Here is a 20,008-nt window from a genome sequence, read left to right on the forward strand (position 1 = left end):
GACCAGGGATGTTCTCTGTTTAGTGAGTCCTCCAGATCAGAGGCAGTAGGGATGACCAGGGATGTTCTCTGTTTAGTGATTCCTCCAGATCAGAGGCAGTAGGGATGACCAGGGATGTTCTCTGTTTAGTGAGTCCTCCAGATCAGAGGCAGTAGTGATGACCAGGGATGTTCTCTGTTTAGTGAGTCCTCCAGATCAGAGGCAGTAGGGATGACCAGGGATATTCTCTGTTTAGTGAGTCCTCCAGATCAGAGGCAGTAGTGATGACCAGGGATGTTCTCTGTTTAGTGAGTCCTCCAGATCAGAGGCAGTAGGGATGACCAGGGATATTCTCTGTTTAGTGAGTCCTCCAGATCAGAGGTAGTAGGGATGACCAGGGATATTCTCTGTTTAGTGAGTCCTCCAGATCAGAGGCAGTAGGGATGACCAGTGATGTTCTCTGTTTAGTGAGTCCTCCAGATCAGAGGCAGTAGGGATGACCAGGGATGTTCTCTGTTTAGTGAGTCCTCCAGATCAGAGGCAGTAGGGATGACCAGGGCTGTTCTCTGTTTAGTGAGTCCTCCAGATCAGAGGTAGTAGGGATGACCAGGGATATTCTCTGTTTAGTGAGTCCTCCAGATCAGAGGCAGTAGGGATGACCAGGGATATTCTCTGTTTAGTGAGTCCTCCAGATCAGAGGCAGTAGTGATGACCAGGGATGTTCTCTGTTTAGTGAGTCCTCCAGATCAGAGGCAGTAGGGATGACCAGGGATATTCTCTGTTTAGTGAGTCCTCCAGATCAGAGGTAGTAGGGATGACCAGGGGTATTCTCTGTTTAGTGAGTCCTCCAGATCAGAGGCAGTAGGGATGACCAGTGATGTTCTCTGTTTAGTGAGTCCTCCAGATCAGAGGCAGTAGGGATGACCAGGGATGTTCTCTGTTTAGTGAGTCCTCCAGATCAGAGGCAGTAGGGATGACCAGGGCTGTTCTCTGTTTAGTGAGTCCTCCAGATCAGAGGTAGTAGGGATGACCAGGGATATTCTCTGTTTAGTGAGTCTGCCAGATCAGAGGCAGTAGGGATGACCAGGGATGTTCTCTGTTTAGTGAGTCCTCCAGATCAGAGGCAGTAGGGATGACCAGGGATGTTCTCTGTTTAGTGAGTCCTCCAGATCAGAGGCAGTAGGGATGACCAGGGATGTTCTCTGTTTAGTGAGTCCTCCAGATCAGAGGCAGTAGGGATGACCAGGGATGTTCTCTGTTTAGTGAGTCCTCCAGATCAGAGGCAGTAGGGATGACCAGGGATGTTCTCTGTTTAGTGAGTCCTCCAGATCAGAGGCAGTAGGGATGACCAGGGATGTTCTCTGTTTAGTGAGTCCTCCAGATCAGAGGCAGTAGGGATGACCAGGGATGTTCTCTGTTTAGTGAGTCCTCCAGATCAGAGGCAGTAGGGATGACCAGTGATGTTCTCTGTTTAGTGAGTCCTCCAGATCAGAGGCAGTAGGGATGACCAGTGATGTTCTCTGTTTAGTGAGTCCTCCAGATCAGAGGCAGTAGGGATGACCAGGGATGTTCTCTGTTTAGTGAGTCCTCCAGATCAGAGGCAGTAGGGATGACCAGGGATGTTCTCTGTTTAGTGAGTCCTCCAGATCAGAGGCAGTAGGGATGACCAGGGCTGTTCTCTGTTTAGTGAGTCCTCCAGATCAGAGGCAGTAGGGATGACCAGGGATGTTCTCTGTTTAGTGAGTCCTCCAGATCAGAGGCAGTAGGGATGACCAGGGATGTTCTCTGTTTAGTGAGTCCTCCAGATCAGAGGCAGTAGGGATGACCAGGGATGTTCTCTGTTTAGTGAGTCCTCCAGATCAGAGGCAGTAGGGATGACCAGGGATGTTCTCTGTTTAGTGAGTCCTCCAGATCAGAGGCAGTAGGGATGACCAGGGATGTTCTCTGTTGAGTGAGTCCTCCAGATCAGAGGCAGTAGGGATGACCAGGGATGTTCTCTGTTGAGTGAGTCCTCCAGATCAGAGGCAGTAGGGATGACCAGGGATGTTCTCTGTTTAGTGAGTCCTCCAGATCAGAGGCAGTAGGGATGACCAGGGATGTTCTCTGTTTAGTGAGTCCTCCAGATCAGAGGCAGTAGGGATGACCAGGGATGTTCTCTGTTTAGTGAGTCCACCAGATCAGAGGTAGTAGGGATGACCAGGGATGTTCTCTGTTTAGTGAGTCCTCCAGATCAGAGGCAGTAGGGATGTTCTCTGTTTAGTGAGTCCATCAGATCAGAGGCAGTAGGGATGACCAGGGATGTTCTCTGTTTAGTGAGTCCTCCAGATCTGATGCAGTAGGGATGACCAGGGATGTTCTCTGTTTAATGAGTCCTCCAGATCAGAGGCAGTAGGGATGACCAGGGATGTTCTCTGTTTAGTGAGGGATGACCAGGGATGTTCTCTGTTGAGTGAGTCCTCCAGATCAGAGGCAGTAGTGATGACCAGGGATGTTCTCTGTTTAGTGAGTCCTCCAGATCAGAGGCAGTAGGGATGACCAGGGATATTCTCTTGATAAGTATGTAAATTGGACCATTTTCCTGCCCTCCTAAGCATTCAAAATGTAACAAGTACTTTTGGTTATCAGGGAAAATGTATGGAGTAAAATGGACATTATTTTCTTTAGGAATGTAGTGAAGTAAAAGTAAAAGTTGTTAAAAATATAAACAATAAAGTAAAGTACAGATGCCCCAAAAAACTACTTAAGTAGTACTTTACAGTAGTTTTACCTAAGTACTTTACACCTCTGCGGATAAATAGTCATCTATTAATAGTTTGATGTCTGTCGTACTGTGTTGCCAATGGGACCAGATGAAAGGCTGTGTGGCTGCTAACTGCTGGTTCCTCTGATGGCCTATTGATTTTGGCATCCACCAGATCTCGATCTCTCTTGCTTGCTCGCACTCGTCTGTCTGTCTGTCTGTCTGTCTGTCTGTCTGTCTGTCTGTCTGTCTGTCTGTCTGTCTGTCTGTCTGTCTGTCTGTCTGGCTGTCTGTCTGTCTATTGCTCTTTCTCTATTGCTCTCTCTAACTCTTTATTTCTCTTGTTCTGTCTTTCTGTTTCTCTCTCCAGGCTCAGTCCTATTGCGTTAGATGAGAGCAGCCATGTTTCCTGAACTGCTCACACAAACACACATACAACACCAATGACCGGACAAAAAGGACAAAAGGGGCACTCCAAAAATTGACCCTATGTTTTGCGGTTAATTTGTCCATATAGTGCTGACTATATTTCCCATGTCCCCGTGCAGGATTGGTGGGGCTGTGCCCATCGTGTTCCCCTACTTTGCTGAGTTCCTGGCGAGGGAGAAGAGAGGAGAGCACCTGAGCTGGCTCTGCATGTTCTGGATGATAGGAGGGATCTACGCCTCGGCCATGGCCTGGCTCATCATACCACACTACGGTGAGTGACTGACAGCCCTGTCCTCCTATCAGGTACAGGATTATCTGAGTGACTCACTTAGTTCTCCTATAATAACCGTTCTACAGCAAGTTACATTTGTCACGTGATTGACATTAGCAACTTAGGCCTGAACGGGCTGCAACCCGTATCCTAGAATGGACAAGTATATTTAACAGCAACCAAAGCGAGAGAAGAGGGACGAAAGAGAGAACGAGAGGGGATTAGAGAAAGAAAGGACAGAATAGAGGAGAGAGGGCCAACAGTTAGAAAAGAGAAGGAGATGGAGAGGAATGAAAAGAGGGAAAGAGAAGGAGATGGAGAGGAATGAAAAGAGGGAAAGAGAAGGAGATCGAGAGGAATGAAAAGAGGGAAAGAGAAGGAAAGAAAAAGAAAGAGGGAAGGAGAAGTGAAGATGATTTATGTGGGCGGTGCCAGGGATATTTAAAGGGTGAAGGAAAGACTGAGAGAGGGAGGGAGGGACAGAGGGGGATCGATAAAGAAAAGCAGAGTGGGAGAGACAGGGGGAGAGAGAGGGGGAGGGAGGGACAGAGGGTGATCGATAAAGAAAAGCAGAGTGGGAGAGACGGGGAGAGAGAGAGGGAGCAGGGACGAGGGAGGGAGGGACAGAGGGTGATCGATAAAGAAAAGCAGAGTGGGAGAGACAGGGGGAGAGAGAGAGGGAGCAGGGACGAGGGAGGGAGGGACAGAGGGTGATCGATAAAGAAAAGCAGAGTGGGAGAGACAGGGGGAGGGAGAGAGGGAGGGAGGGACAGAGGGTGATCGATAAAGAAAAGCAGAGTGGGAGAGACGGGGAGAGAGAGAGGGAGCAGGGACGAGGGAGGGAGGGACAGAGGGTGATCGATAAAGAAAAGCAGAGTGGGAGAGACAGGGGGAGAGAGAGAGGGAGCAGGGACGAGGGAGGGAGGGACAGAGGGTGATCGATAAAGAAAAGCAGAGTGGGAGAGACAGGGGGAGAGAGAGAGGGAGCAGGGACGAGGGAGGGAGGGACAGAGGGTGATCGATAAAGAAAAGCAGAGTGGGAGAGACAGGGGGAGGGAGAGAGGGAGGGAGGGACAGAGGGTGATCGATAAAGAAAAGCAGAGTGGGAGAGACGGGGAGAGAGAGAGGGAGCAGGGACGAGGGAGGGAGGGACAGAGGGTGATCGATAAAGAAAAGCAGAGTGGGAGAGACAGGGGGAGAGAGAGAGGGAGCAGGGACGAGGGAGGGAGGGACAGAGGGTGATCGATAAAGAAAAGCAGAGTGGGAGAGACAGGGGGAGGGAGAGAGGGAGGGAGGGACAGAGGGTGATCGATAAAGAAAAGCAGAGTGGGAGAGACGGGGAGAGAGAGAGGGAGCAGGGACGAGGGAGGGAGGGACAGAGGGTGATCGATAAAGAAAAGCAGAGTGGGAGAGACAGGGGGAGAGAGAGAGGGAGCAGGGACGAGGGAGGGAGGGACAGAGGGTGATCGATAAAGAAAAGCAGAGTGGGAGAGACAGGGGAGGGAGAGAGGGAGGGAGGGACAGAGGGTGATCGATAAAGAAAAGCAGAGTGGGAGAGACGGGGAGAGAGAGAGGGAGCAGGGACGAGGGAGGGAGGGACAGAGGGTGATCGATAAAGAAAAGCAGAGTGGGAGAGACAGGGGGAGAGAGAGAGGGAGCAGGGATGAGGGAGGGAGGGACAGAGGGTGATCGATAAAGAAAAGCAGAGTGGGAGAGACAGGGGGAGAGAGAGAGGGAGCAGGGACGAGGGAGGGAGGGACAGAGGGTGATCGATAAAGAAAAGCAGAGTGGGAGAGACAGGGGGAGAGAGAGAGGGAGCAGGGACGAGGGAGGGAGGGACAGAGGGGGATCGATAAAGAAAAGCAGAGTGGGAGAGACAGGGGGAGGGAGAGAGGGAGGGAGGGACAGAGGGTGATCGATAAAGAAAAGCAGAGTGGGAGAGACAGGGGGAGAGAGAGAGGGAGAAGGGACGAGGGAGGGAGGGACAGAGGGTGATCGATAAAGAAAAGCAGAGTGGGAGAGACAGGGGGAGAGAGAGAGGGAGGGAGGGACAGAGGGTGATCGATAAAGAAAAGCAGAGTGGGAGAGACAGGGGGAGAGAGAGAGGGAGAAGGGATGAGGGAGAACGTGAACAGGAAAAAGAAAGACTGGTGAATTGAGAGAAAGGGAGAGCAAATGAAGGATAGAGACGAAGGAGGGGGGGTGATTGAAGAGGTGTGGTGAATGCATGGTGGTGTATGCAATGTAGTGTGGGTGTAGGCAGGTGTAGAATTATCAGTGAAGTCATTGATTTACTATAAAAGACTGTTGAGTGCAGAAGGTAAAAACGCACTCGACATAAAACGCACGACATGTCTTCACACACACACACGCACCACACACCGTTAACACCTTTGTCTCTCTGTGTGAAGCAGCTGTGTGTGTGTCATAGGTTCTGCCGCAGTGGACTCTTCATTGACTGCTGCTGGCCAGAGGCTGCAGGACTCCTCTTCCTGGAAAACCTGAGTGTCTGTGTGTGTGTTTGCTGAATTAAGTTGAGGGGCGTAACCTCACAGCCGTAATGTTTTGTATGTGAAGTGTGTCTGTGAGGAGCTGTGCATGTCTGTGGTTACTGTATACTGTACACTCAAATTGCAAATCTAATCGGGGTTTATTTGTCATGTACACAGATTAGCAGATGTTAAAGGAGTAGTTCACTATTTTACAACATGATGTTAGATGGTTCCTGACCCTGGAGGTAGTTTATGAGCAAGGAGAAACTGTAACCCATGGTTCATTCTTCTCTAAAGTGACGGTGGGCATGTTATCTTAAAAAATATATCATTTCCAAACCACCTGAAGTCAACTCCATATTTGGTTTGATGATACCTATAGGTGATTTGGCCGTTTTTAAAAATATATATATATATTTTTACATGTACCCATCACTTCCATAAATCTTTAGCTAGCGGTGGCTAAAGTTAGCTGAAGTTTGTCATGGCTGTTTAAAGAAAAACTGAAACTCCCCGCTCCCTAATATTAGAAACAGGTCAATTTAACTCCCCCAATAATACAGTGCCTTGCGAAAGTATTCGGCCCCCTTGAACTTTGCGACCTTTTGCCACATTTCAGGCTTCAAATATAAAGATAGAAAACTGTATTTTTTTGTGAAGAATCAACAACAAGTGGGACACAATCATGAAGTGGAACGACATTTATTGGATATTTCAAACTTTTTTAACAAATCAAAAACTGAAAAATTGGGCGTGCAAAAATATTCTGTATAATATGATGAGTTTGATTGGAAAAACATCCCCACTGTAAAGTGCCAGGCAGCTAATGGCTTTATGTGGCTTTGCACCACAGTGACTCAGTTTCTAATTTTATGAGGAGGCAGCCTGCCCAATGTATTGCTTTGGTCTGCAGTAACAGTTCAACAGCGTGCACTACTCTCTCTCACTTTGTGGTGTTTGCTGAGGAGAGGTAGCGCAGCTATATTCATGAGCGCTCCAATGTATAAATGTTTTGAGAGTTTCAAACGAGTAAAAGTTCATGAACATTTCATAAATGTATTCCTATGTTGTTGTTTAACTAGCAAACTACTGCTGATGATATAAGATTGTGTAAAAAAATGTTTTATACCGAGTGACCCAATGCTAAGTTGGCTATTTTTGCTAGGCTAACATTAGCTAGCTAAACTAGCTCCAAAGCACAGATTGAAGAATGAGCCTTCACTGGATGTATAAATCTGAAGCATCCGGACAAATTTGGTGATGAGAGGAATCCCAGTGACCAGCAGTGGGAGAAGGTGGAGCGAGATGGAATTTGGTGATGAGAGGAATCCCAGTGACCAGCAGTGGGAGAAGGTGGAGCGAGATGGAATTTGGTGATGAGAGGAATCCCAGTGACCAGCAGTGGGAGAAGGTGGAGCGAGATGGAATTTGGTGATGAGAGGAATCCCAGTGACCAGCAGTGGGAGAAGGTGGAGCGAGATGGAATTTGGTGATGAGAGGAATCCCAGTGACCAGCAGTGGGAGAAGGTGGAGTGAGATGGAATTTGGTGATGAGAGGAATCCCAGTGACCAGCAGTGGGAGAAGGTGGAGCGAGATGGAATTTGGTGATGAGAGGAATCCCAGTGACCAGCAGTGGGAGAAGGTGGAGCGAGATGGAATTTGGTGATGAGAGGAATCCCAGTGACCAGCAGTGGGAGAAGGTGGAGCGAGATGGAATTTGGTGATGAGAGGAATCCCAGTGACCAGCAGTGGGAGAAGGTGGAGCGAGATGGAATTTGGTGATGAGAGGAATCCCAGTGACCAGCAGTGGGAGAAGGTGGAGTGAGATGGAATTTGGTGATGAGAGGAATCCCAGTGACCAGCAGTGGGAGAAGGTGGAGCGAGATGGAATTTGGTGATGAGAGGAATCCCAGTGACCAGCAGTGGGAGAAGGTGGAGCGAGATGGAATTTGGTGATGAGAGGAATCCCAGTGACCAGCAGTGGGAGAAGGTGGAGCGAGATGGAATTTGGTGATGAGAGGAATCCCAGTGACCAGCAGTGGGAGAAGGTGGAGCGAGATGGAATTTGGTGATGAGAGGAATCCCAGTGACCAGCAGTGGGAGAAGGTGGAGCGAGATGGAATTTGGTGATGAGAGGAATCCCAGTGACCAGCAGTGGGAGAAGGTGGAGCGAGATGGAATTTGGTGATGAGAGGAATCCCAGTGACCAGCAGTGGGAGAAGGTGGAGCGAGATGGAATTTGGTGATGAGAGGAATCCCAGTGACCAGCAGTGGGAGAAGGTGGAGCGAGATGGAATTTGGTGATGAGAGGAATCCCAGTGACCAGCAGTGGGAGAAGGTGGAGCGAGATGGAATTTGGTGATGAGAGGAATCCCAGTGACCAGCAGTGGGAGAAGGTGGAGCGAGATGGAATTTGGTGATGAGAGGAATCCCAGTGACCAGCAGTGGGAGAAGGTGGAGCGAGATGGAATTTGGTGATGAGAGGAATCCCAGTGACCAGCAGTGGGAGAAGGTGGAGCGAGATGGAATTTGGTGATGAGAGGAATCCCAGTGACCAGCAGTGGGAGAAGGTGGAGCGAGATGGAATTTGGTGATGAGAGGAATCCCAGTGACCAGCAGTGGGAGAAGGTGGAGCGAGATGGAATTTGGTGATGAGAGGAATCCCAGTGACCAGCAGTGGGAGAAGGTGGAGCGAGATGGAATTTGGTGATGAGAGGAATCCCAGTGACCAGCAGTGGGAGAAGGTGGAGCGAGATGGAATTTGGTGATGAGAGGAATCCCAGTGACCAGCAGTGGGAGAAGGTGGAGCGAGATGGAATTTGGTGATGAGAGGAATCCCAGTGACCAGCAGTGGGAGAAGGTGGAGCGAGATGGAATTTGGTGATGAGAGGAATCCCAGTGACCAGCAGTGGGAGAAGGTGGAGCGAGATGGAATTTGGTGATGAGAGGAATCCCAGTGACCAGCAGTGGGAGAAGGTGGAGCGAGATGGAATTTGGTGATGAGAGGAATCCCAGTGACCAGCAGTGGGAGAAGGTGGAGCGAGATGGAATTTGGTGATGAGAGGAATCCCAGTGACCAGCAGTGGGAGAAGGTGGAGCGAGATGGAATTTGGTGATGAGAGGAATCCCAGTGACCAGCAGTGGGAGAAGGTGGAGCGAGATGGAATTTGGTGATGAGAGGAATCCCAGTGACCAGCAGTGGGAGAAGGTGGAGCGAGATGGAATTTGGTGATGAGAGGAATCCCAGTGACCAGCAGTGGGAGAAGGTGGAGCGAGATGGAATTTGGTGATGAGAGGAATCCCAGTGACCAGCAGTGGGAGAAGGTGGAGCGAGATGGAATTTGGTGATGAGAGGAATCCCAGTGACCAGCAGTGGGAGAAGGTGGAGCGAGATGGAATTTGGTGATGAGAGGAATCCCAGTGACCAGCAGTGGGAGAAGGTGGAGCGAGATGGAATTTGGTGATGAGAGGAATCCCAGTGACCAGCAGTGGGAGAAGGTGGAGCGAGATGGAATTTGGTGATGAGAGGAATCCCAGTGACCAGCAGTGGGAGAAGGTGGAGCGAGATGGAATTTGGTGATGAGAGGAATCCCAGTGACCAGCAGTGGGAGAAGGTGGAGCGAGATGGAATTTGGTGATGAGAGGAATCCCAGTGACCAGCAGTGGGAGAAGGTGGAGCGAGATGGAATTTGGTGATGAGAGGAATCCCAGTGACCAGCAGTGGGAGAAGGTGGAGCGAGATGGAATTTGGTGATGAGAGGAATCCCAGTGACCAGCAGTGGGAGAAGGTGGAGCGAGATGGAATTTGGTGATGAGAGGAATCCCAGTGACCAGCAGTGGGAGAAGGTGGAGCGAGATGGAATTTGGTGATGAGAGGAATCCCAGTGACCAGCAGTGGGAGAAGGTGGAGCGAGATGGAATTTGGTGATGAGAGGAATCCCAGTGACCAGCAGTGGGAGAAGGTGGAGCGAGATGGAATTTGGTGATGAGAGGAATCCCAGTGACCAGCAGTGGGAGAAGGTGGAGCGAGATGGAATTTGGTGATGAGAGGAATCCCAGTGACCAGCAGTGGGAGAAGGTGGAGCGAGATGGAATTTGGTGATGAGAGGAATCCCAGTGACCAGCAGTGGGAGAAGGTGGAGCGAGATGGAATTTGGTGATGAGAGGAATCCCAGTGACCAGCAGTGGGAGAAGGTGGAGCGAGATGGAATTTGGTGATGAGAGGAATCCCAGTGACCAGCAGTGGGAGAAGGTGGAGCGAGATGGAATTTGGTGATGAGAGGATCCCAGTGACCAGCAGTGGGAGAAGGTGGAGCGAGATGGAATTTGGTGATGAGAGGAATCCCAGTGACCAGCAGTGGGGAGAAGGTGGAGCGAGATGGAATTTGGTGATGAGAGGAATCCCAGTGACCAGCAGTGGGAGAAGGTGGAGCGAGATGGAATTTGGTGATGAGAGGAATCCCAGTGACGCAGCAGTGGGAGAAGGTGGAGCGAGATGGAATTTGGTGATGAGAGGAATCCCAGTGACCAGCAGTGGGAGAAGGTGGAGCGAGATGGAATTTGGTGATGAGAGGATCCCAGTGACCAGCAGTGGGAGAAGGTGGAGCGAGATGGAATTTGGTGATGAGAGGAATCCCAGTGACCAGCAGTGGGAGAAGGTGGAGCGAGATGGAATTTGGTGATGAGAGGAATCCCAGTGACCAGCAGTGGGAGAAGGTGGAGCGAGATGGAATTTGGTGATGAGAGGAATCCCAGTGACCAGCAGTGGGAGAAGGTGGAGCGAGATGGAATTTGGTGATGAGAGGAATCCCAGTGACCAGCAGTGGGAGAAGGTGGAGCGAGATGGAATTTGGTGATGAGAGGAATCCCAGTGACCAGCAGTGGGAGAAGGTGGAGCGAGATGGAATTTGGTGATGAGAGGAATCCCAGTGACCAGCAGTGGGAGAAGGTGGAGCGAGATGGAATTTGGTGATGAGAGGAATCCCAGTGACCAGCAGTGGGAGAAGGTGGAGTGAGAAGGAATTTGTCCGACATTCTGCAAATTTTCTCATCTATGAAACATTTGATCTCAATACATCTCAATGCAAAAATTGCATTTTTTTAGAAAGAGTGCAAGGGCGAATTGGGTTATTGCACGTATGTACATCACATAGTAGGTGTTCCAAAAACAAAAAAAACGTGATTACATGCTAGAATGTGGCAATATGATCTCACTAGCTCGTGTTTGGCTCTGCCCACCTCGTTGCTTGTTCTGCCCACTGTGACTCATTTGCTCCCGTTGGAAATGACAGGCTGTGGTCTATCTTGGGTTGGTAATACAACATCTTTGACCAAAGCCAGCACAGTATCTGGAGCTTCCCCTTTGCCTTTTCAATTGCAGCTTCAGATAAGAAGCAGTAGATCATAGTTGATCATATGATTATGGCTGGGTTCAAAGTGAGTGAGAGAGAGCAATATAGTGAGTGAGAGAGATTAGAGAGAGAGCACCGTCCATGTTGAAGCAGGGAGAAGATGAACAGGTTATCAAGTGAGAATTTTGAGTTAAAAAGCCCTATCAGTTCAATTCCTCCTCTTTACTGACAGTACAGGGGGGTCAGGGACAGTTAGTAGAGGGAGATCCCTGCCATGTTGAGGCACAGGGAGAGTAATAACAGATAACAGGTCATCAGGTGAGAATTTGGAATTTGAGTTATAAGGCAGTCTGGTAAAGCATGTTGCACAGCAATTTAAGTTGCACACAGGATTGGAACTATCAGTTCAACTCCTCATCTTTGCTGACTCTAGCCCACGTGCTATACCAAATGTTGTTGCCTACATTCAGATTTCATTTGGTTTCATTTGATTGCCTTACGGAGGGAATAACTACACTTTGTATTTGGCCATGTTTCCATGTTATGTTACAATCCCGGATACCTCTTTGGAAAGCAACTCTTGCCCTAATTTTGTCGACTTTGTTAACTAGGGACTGGACATTAGTGGACAGAAGTGGTGGGTGGTGTGCGCTTTGTGGCAATAGTTTGGGGAAGGCCCTTTTCTGTTTCAGCATGACAATGCCCCCCGTGCACAAAGCGAGGTCCATACAGAAATTGTTTGGCGAGATCTGTGTGGAAGAACTTGACTGGCCTGCGCAGAGCCCTGGCCTCAACCTCATCAAAAACCATTGGGATGAATTGGAACGCTGACTGCGAGCCAAAGGCCTAATCGCCCAGCATCAGTGCCCGACCTCACTAATGCTCTTGTGGCTGAATGGAGTGGAGAGAGGAAGCTGTTAGAGCAGCAAAGGGAGGACACTTCATATGAATGCCCATGATTTTAGAATGAGATGTTTGACGAACAGGTGTCCACATATTTTTGGTCATGTAGTGTAGTTTGACTGTCACTGAATTATTTTATGAATTAACACTGCAATTAAATTGTGTAACCAAGTAAGAAGTTTGTGAACTCAGATTCCCTCGACTCCTTTTAAGTTAATTGGGTATAAGAAATGAGTTATTCACGACCATGTACTAGCCAAGCGTAATGATGGGTACATAAATAGAATAATAGTTTTTGACATGTAAATGTAGTTAAATAAGGGTTCTGGTGGTGACTTTCTGAACTGTTAAAAGTAAGAACACAGTTTAAAGTAATATAGAAAAATAGTGGTGTTTCCGTTGTGATTGTAGTATATTAACCAATTTAACAGCACATTTTTTCAAATGTATTTTCACTTCAAAATTAACCAGTAATAACAATTTCACAACTTTTTAATGTTTTTTTTAAATCTCCCATGTGGGGTATGGGAGATCCGACTGCATACTGTACCGCCAGGTCCCCCTGTTGACAACGGAAACCCATTGACCCCCAAAATCCAACACAAAGTTACGCCCTTGAACTGAACAATGGATTACAGTTTCTCCTGGCTTGTAGACTACTTTCAGGGCGAGGAACCTTCTAACATCAAGATGTAAAATAGTGAACTACTCCTTTAAAGCAGATGCAGCGAAATGCTTGTGTTTCTAGCTCCAGCTGTACAGTAAATGTTGAACAGTGAAATACTAATACAAAAAATATACAGTACCTGACCACTGTTAAAACTAACTGAAGGGCCTCCCAAGTGGCGCAGCAATCTAAGGCACTGCATCGCAGTGCTAGAGGCGTTTCTACAGACCTGGATTCGATCCCAGGCAGTGTCACAACCGGACGTGATCGGGAGTCCCATAGGGCGGAACACAATTGACCCAGTGTCATCCGGGTTTTGGGAGGGTTTGGCCGGTCGTGCTTTACTTGGCTCAGTGACTCTAGCGACTCCTTGTGGTGGGCCAGGCGTCTGCAGGCTGACCTCGGTTGTCAGTTGAACGGTGTTTCCTCCGACACATTGGTGCAGCTGGCTTTCGGGTTAAGCGGGCAGGTGTTAAGAAGCGCAGTTTCATGTTTCGGAGGACGCACGATCCGACCTCCACCTCCAGAGCCCGCCGGGGAGTTGCAGCGATAAGACAAGATCGAATTTGGGGAGAAAAAGGAGGTAAAAAATGACTACTAATAATAATAATAATAATAACTTCAAGCGGGTACAGCCACAGTGTTCACAGTAAGCGTGCGCTGGAAGTTGCACATTTTTACGACGTTCAAGTTTGCGCTCAGTAGACCTGAAATTTGCTCAGTGATTTAACATTGGTCGTGGGCAATGCGCTGAGACCAAGGATACTGCAGGTGTTTATGTGTGTGTGGTGTGAGATTGCATTATACTGCATAGCGTAGCTCAATAAATCGTGTTGTGTGTGTGTGCTCGAGGATGCTTGTACGTGTGCATACGTGTGTGTGAATCAGTCAGCCATACCCTCCAGTCCACTATAATTCTCCTAATGAGATTTGTACTGGTAGAGTCTACACACACACACACACACACACACACACACACACACACACACACACACACACACACACACACACACACACACACACACACACACACACACACACACACACACACACACACAACCCTCAAACAGACATGATTTGGTTTACAATGCTGTTTGTGGATTTGGTTTACAATACTGTGATATCACCATAACTCCCCCTTACACTTCTGGTATCTCCCTGACATAACCATAGAAATAGAATCCATGGATTGATTTACTTTTTTAATATAATACATTGATTATATTTTTATGTATTCTATTCTATTATATGACAGCTCTGTGGCTTTCTCCCTCCACCCTAGGGGCAAGCCAGAATACCACCCATACACTGACTGTAAAATCACCAACTGTCTGCTTGCTGTCTGCTTGCTGTCTGCTTGCTGTCTGCTTGCTGTCTGCTTGCTGTCTGCTTGCTGTCTGCTTGCTGTCTGCTTGCTGTGTATCTTTATTTACATTCTGTTCAGGGGATGCTGAAGATATACTTTATGTACTGTCGGCCTACATTCCTTCCTATAAGTAAGAGAATAATAGATACAGAGAAGAAAAGACAGAGAGAGAGAGAGAGAGAGAGAGAGAGAGAGAGGGTAGTGTGTGCAGTGGTTGCTAACTGAGGCTGTTACCTGAGTCCTTGCTTAGCTTTCCTCAGAGAGCTGTATCAATTAGTCTCACTGACCACACACGCCTCCAATAAGCATTGAACCCAACGCTTTGTCTTTCTCTCTCCTTCTCTCCCTCTCTTTCTCTCTCCTTCTCTCCCTCTCTCTCCCTCTCTTTCCCTCTCTTTCTCTCCCTCTCTTTCTCTCTCCTTCTCTCCCTCTCTTTCTCTCTCCTTCTCTCCTCTCTTTCTCTCTCCTTCTCTCCCTCTCTCTCTCTCTCCTTCTCTCCCTCTCTCTCTCCTTCTCTCCCTCTCTTTCTCTCTCTCTCTCTCTCTCTCATCTCTCTCGCTCTCTCTCTCTCTCTCTCTCTCTCTCTCTCTCCCGCTCTCTCTTACTCCTTCTCTCCCTCTCTCTCTCTCCTTCTCTCCCTCTCTTTCTCTCTCCTTCTCTCCCGCTCTCTCTTACTCCTTCTCTCCCTCTCTCTCTCTCCTTCTCTCCCTCTCTTTCTCTCTCCTTCTCTCCCTCTCTTTCTCTCTCCTTCTCTCCCTCTCTCTCTCTCCTTCTCTCCCTCTCTCCTTCTCTCCCTCTCTCCTTCTCTCCCTCCCTCTCCCTCCCTCTCTCTCCCTCTCTCTCCCTCTCCCTCTCTCTCTCTTTCTCCCTCTCTCTCCTTCTCTCCCTCTCTCTCTCTCTCCCTCTCTCTCTCTCCTTCTCCCTCTCTTTCTCTCCCGTTCTCTTCACCATATGGTGTTCTTCAGCCTCCAGTCATTCTCAGTACCATCAACATGCTGCATCTTATGTTGAAAATAGAAGTGTGTGTTTCCTCATAAGAGACAATAATGAAGCAGATTGATGAATCAAGGGTGCTTGGAGGCACTAGATTTTCAGACCTTCATCTGAGGGTGCATGGAGGCACTAGATTTTCAGACCTTCTTTTTACAAAAATACATCATACTAGGCATAGAATTTGTATTTCTGTGCTAATTTTGCTTGTATCTGATTGGTGGTTTCTGTTTGTGTGTGCAGGTTGGAGTTTCAGTATGGGCTCGGCTTACCAGTTCCACAGTTGGAGAGTGTTTGTGGTGGTGTGTGCTCTGCCCTGTGTGTGTGCTGTCGTAGCACTCACCTTCATACCTGAGAGCCCACGATTTTTCCTAGAGGTAAGGAGTGTGTGTGTGTGTGTGTGTGTGTGTGTGTGTGTGTGTGTGTGTGTGTGTGTGTGTGTGTGTGTGTGGTGTGTGTGTGTGTGTGTGTGTGTGCGTGTGCATGTGTGCGTGTGCATGTGTGCGTAACCCTCCTCTCTGTGTATAGATGGGTAAACATGACGAGGCCTGGATGGTGCTGAAACAGATCCACGACACCAACATGAGGGCCCGCGGAGAACCAGAGAAAGTCTTTACTGTGAGTATACAGTACCTCTCTCTCTCTTGCTTGCTCGCACTCTTCTGTCTGTCTGTCTCTCTTTCTCTCTCTCTCTCACTCTCTCACTCTCTGTCTCTCTCTCTCTTGCTTGCTCGCACTCTTCTGTCTGTCTGTCTGTCTGTCTCTCTTTCTCTCGCTCTCCCTCACTCTCTGTCTCTCTCTCAATTCAAAAGCTTTATTGGCATGGGAAACATATGTACATTGGCAAAGCAAGTGAAGTAGATCATAAACAAAAATGAAATACACAATAAAAATGTCCTGTAAACATTACACTCACAGAGACTAAAGACTAAAGACATTTCAAATGTCATATTATGTCTATATAGAGTGTTGTAAAGATGTGCAAATAGTTCAAGTACAAAAGGGAAAATAAATAAACATAAATATGGGTTGTATTTACAATGGTGTTTGTTCTTCACTGGTTGCCCTTTTCTTGTGACTGCAGGTCACATCTTGCTGCTGTGATGGCACACTGTGGTATTTCACCCAGTAGATGTGGGAGTTTATCAAAATTGGTTTTGTTTTCTTTGTGGATCTGTGTAATCTGAGGGAAATATGTGTCTCTAATATGGTTATACATTTGGCAGGAGGTTAGGAAGTGCAGCTAGGTTTCCACCTCAGTTTGTGGGCAGTGTGCACATAGCCTGTCTTTTCTTGAGAGCCAGGTCTGCCTACGGCGGCATTTCTCAATAGCAAGGCTATGCTCACTGAGTCTGTACATAGTCAAAGCTTTCCTTCATTTTGGGTCAGTCACAGTGGTCAGGTATTCTGCCACTGTGTACTCTCTGTTTAGGGCCAAATATTCTAGTTTGCTCTGTTTTTTTGTTAATTCTTTCCAGTGTGTCAAGTAATTATCTCTTTGTTTTCTCATGATTTGGTTGGGTCTAATGGTGTTCTCTATCTATCTATCTATCTATCTATCTATCTATCTATCTATCTATCTATCTATCTATCTATCTATCTATCTATCTATCTATCTATCTATCTATCTATCTATCTATCTATCTATCTATCTATCTATCTATCTATCTATCTATCTATCTATCAATCTATCTACACATTGACTGTGTCTACCCCTGTACTGTAGGTGAACAGGATAAAGCTTCCTAAGCATCTGGGTGAGTTGGTGGAGATGCAGTCAGACTCAGCCAACCCTGTGGCCAAAGTCCTCTTCAGGATCAGGACCGAACTCAGAGGGGTAGGAGTCCGATTCCCAGATGATATGAAAGCATCATGATGAATGAATTGATCACCCTCTCCCTATTTCCATCTCTCTCTCATTTACTCTGTTTAGATCTGGTTAACGTTCATGAAATGTTTCAACTACCCGGTCAGAGACAACACCATCAAACTGGCCATCGTGTGGTTCACATTGTCTTTTGGGTAAGATTGTCCTCTGTTCAATAGATGAAGGTGTGGAAGTGTTGCTCTTCTCTCAGCAGTACTCTTATCCCAGCTATCAGTCTGTCCCAGCTGAGTCTGTGTGTTCACAATGAAGTGTCTGACTCTGAGGTCTAGCCGGTGTCTCGCTGATATCCCTGTGATAAATGCTAACACGCTAACAGGGAAAGGTGATCGCCCATCTATATTGAACAAAAATATAAATGCAACATGCAGCAATTTCCATGATTCTACTGAGTTACAGTTCATAGAAGTAAATCAGTCAATTTAAATAAACATATTAGGCCCTAATCTATGGATTTCACATGACTGGGCAGGGGCACAGCCATGGGTGGGTCTGGGAGGGCATAGGCCCACCCACATTGGACATTCCTGCAGTCAGCATGCCAATTGCACGCTCCCTCAAAACTTGAGTCATCTGTGGCATCTGTGTTGTGGGACAGAACTGCACATTTTAGAGGGGCCTTTTATTGTCCCCAGCACAAGGTGCCCCTGTGTAATGATCATGCTGTTTAATCAGCTTCTTGATCTGCCACACCTGTCAGGTGGATGGATTATCTTGGGAAAGGATAAATGCTCACTAACTGGGATGTAAACAAATTTGTCCACAAAATTTTGACAGAAATAAGCTTTTTGTGCTTATGGAAAATGTCTGGGATCTTTTATTTCAGGTCATGAAACATGGGACCAACACTTTACATGTTGTGTTTATATTTTCATTCAGCTAAAGTAACCACTTAGCATCAATAATACATTGCACTACTTTTCAAATGAACAACGTTGAAACAAAACAAGCTACGATGATGTACTTTCCTGTGTGCAGGTACTACGGCCTATCAGTGTGGTTCCCTGATGTCATCCATCACCTTCAGTCTGATGAGTACGCCTCCAGAGTGAAGACTCACAACAACGAACGTATAGAAGACTTCACCTTTAACTTCACCCTGGAGAACCAGATACACACCAACGGAGTGTTCGTCAACGACAGGTACTGTGTCAGCACACACACACGCACACACGCACGCACGCACGCACACACACACACACACACACACACACACACACACACACACACACACACACACACACACACACACACACACACACACACACACACACACACACATCAACGGAGTCTTCATCAATGCCAGGCATTGTAACCAACAGACTCTCTTAAAGGGACTGTCTCTAATGTGTTCAACAGGCTCTCTCAGAACCCCCAGTTTTCTCCAATGATAATATATTTAAAGTATCTCATTCCATGTCTGCAGTGTGATCCGTCATCCCTGTAAGCAACACACCGTTCCTTTATCTGCACCGCCTCCAGGAAATTACAAACAACATAATCTCTCTCCCTCGCCTCCTCCCAACCATTCCTTCTCCCTCCCTTTCTCTCCCTCGCCTCCTCCCAACCATTCCTTCTCCCTCCCTTTCTCTCCCTCGCCTCCTCCCAACCATTCCTTCTCCCTCCCTTTCTCTCCCTCGCCTCCTCCCAACCATTCCTTCTCCCTCCCTTTCTCTCCCTCGCCTCCTCCCAACCATTCCTTCTCCCTCCCTTTCTCTCCCTCTTCTCCTCCCAACCATTCCTTCTCCCTCCCTTTCTCTCCCTCCCTCCTCTCACTCCTTCTTGGCCTCTCTCTCTCTAGGTTACTATTGCCTCTTTCAGAGGCCAGAGGAGACACCTCAATGTATATTTGTATTATGCTTCTCCTCTGTATCTTATCTTGGAACACAGCATGACACAACACACATATATTAGATTAGATGAGAGGCAGTATCGTAATAGAGTAGCTGTGGGGGTGGATAAGAGACAGGCATGCTGGGATATATCCGACAATATCACAGGACCGTGTTGACGTACTACACTGCTTACATTAGAAACCATGGTTACCTCAGAACGGAAAAGCAATCGATTAGAGCTGTAATACGTGAGAGATGAACTTTGTTCATCTCAACACTGCGCGCGTGTGTGTTTGTGTGTGTCTGTGTGTATGCACTTTTTTTGTGCATCAACAATACTGGCCAGTGGACCTGCGGACCTGTTTTGTAAAGTCTTAAATCAGTCCAGTTCAGTTCAACACGTCTCCTTATCTCGCGGTTAGAAAGGGCTGAGTCAGCGTATAGGCCAGGCTTGGCTCCTAGTTAGTGGTCTCACACCGCTGACTGCTGGAGAGGATAGCATAAATCGTTTATTTGCCTGATTACCATCTCAGCTCCTCAGCTTTGTGTGTGTAGACCATAAATAAGTGTTGAAGGTGTTTTTTGTTGTTTTTCTCCTCCTCTCCTCCTCTCCTCCTCTCCTCCTCTTCTCCTCTTCTCCTCTCCTCCTCTCCTCCTCTCCTCCTCTCCTCCTCTTCTCCTCTCCTCCTCTTCTCCTCTCCTCCTCTCCTCCTCTTCTCCTCTCCTCCTCTCCTCCTCTCCTCCTCTTCTCCTCTCCTCCTCTCCTCCTCTCCTCCTCTCCTTCTGTCCTAATCTCATATCCGGCTCGCTAGGTTCATCAGCATGAAGTTGAAGTCCATCACCTTCATAGACTCCACATTTCAGAACTGTTACTTTGATGACGTGTCAACAGTAGGCTCATTATTCAAGAACTGCAGCTTCGTAGAAGCCTTCTTTTATAACACAGGTGAGAGTCGACACACACACTCGGTTATTTACTTGAAATGTAACTCACGTCTCTTCCTCACAGCAACCATGTTATAGATGAGGTGTCCCCCTGCCTAGCTTCCCATAAAACCCTATTTTGCTTCGGACATAACTCTCTTCCTCTCCTCTCTCT

At 47.8% G+C, this 20,008-nt stretch overlaps 1 protein-coding gene across 1 annotated transcript in view; it reads left to right on the plus strand.

Annotated features, from left to right (window-relative positions):
* The window catches only part of LOC109873554 (synaptic vesicle glycoprotein 2C), an 82,821-nt gene that overhangs the window by 57,486 nt on the left and 5,327 nt on the right, over window positions 1-20,008 (plus strand). Inside the window, exons 4-10 of the mRNA XM_031809632.1 lie at window positions 3,268-3,419; window positions 15,433-15,566; window positions 15,718-15,807; window positions 16,916-17,026; window positions 17,123-17,211; window positions 18,053-18,217; window positions 19,722-19,855. Of these exons, the coding sequence (XP_031665492.1) occupies window positions 3,268-3,419; window positions 15,433-15,566; window positions 15,718-15,807; window positions 16,916-17,026; window positions 17,123-17,211; window positions 18,053-18,217; window positions 19,722-19,855 (875 nt within the window). The remainder of the gene's footprint in view (window positions 1-3,267; window positions 3,420-15,432; window positions 15,567-15,717; window positions 15,808-16,915; window positions 17,027-17,122; window positions 17,212-18,052; window positions 18,218-19,721; window positions 19,856-20,008) is intronic.

This window comes from Oncorhynchus kisutch, linkage group LG29 (assembly GCF_002021735.2).
Source record: "Oncorhynchus kisutch isolate 150728-3 linkage group LG29, Okis_V2, whole genome shotgun sequence".
Taxonomy (NCBI): Eukaryota; Metazoa; Chordata; class Actinopteri; order Salmoniformes; family Salmonidae; genus Oncorhynchus; species Oncorhynchus kisutch.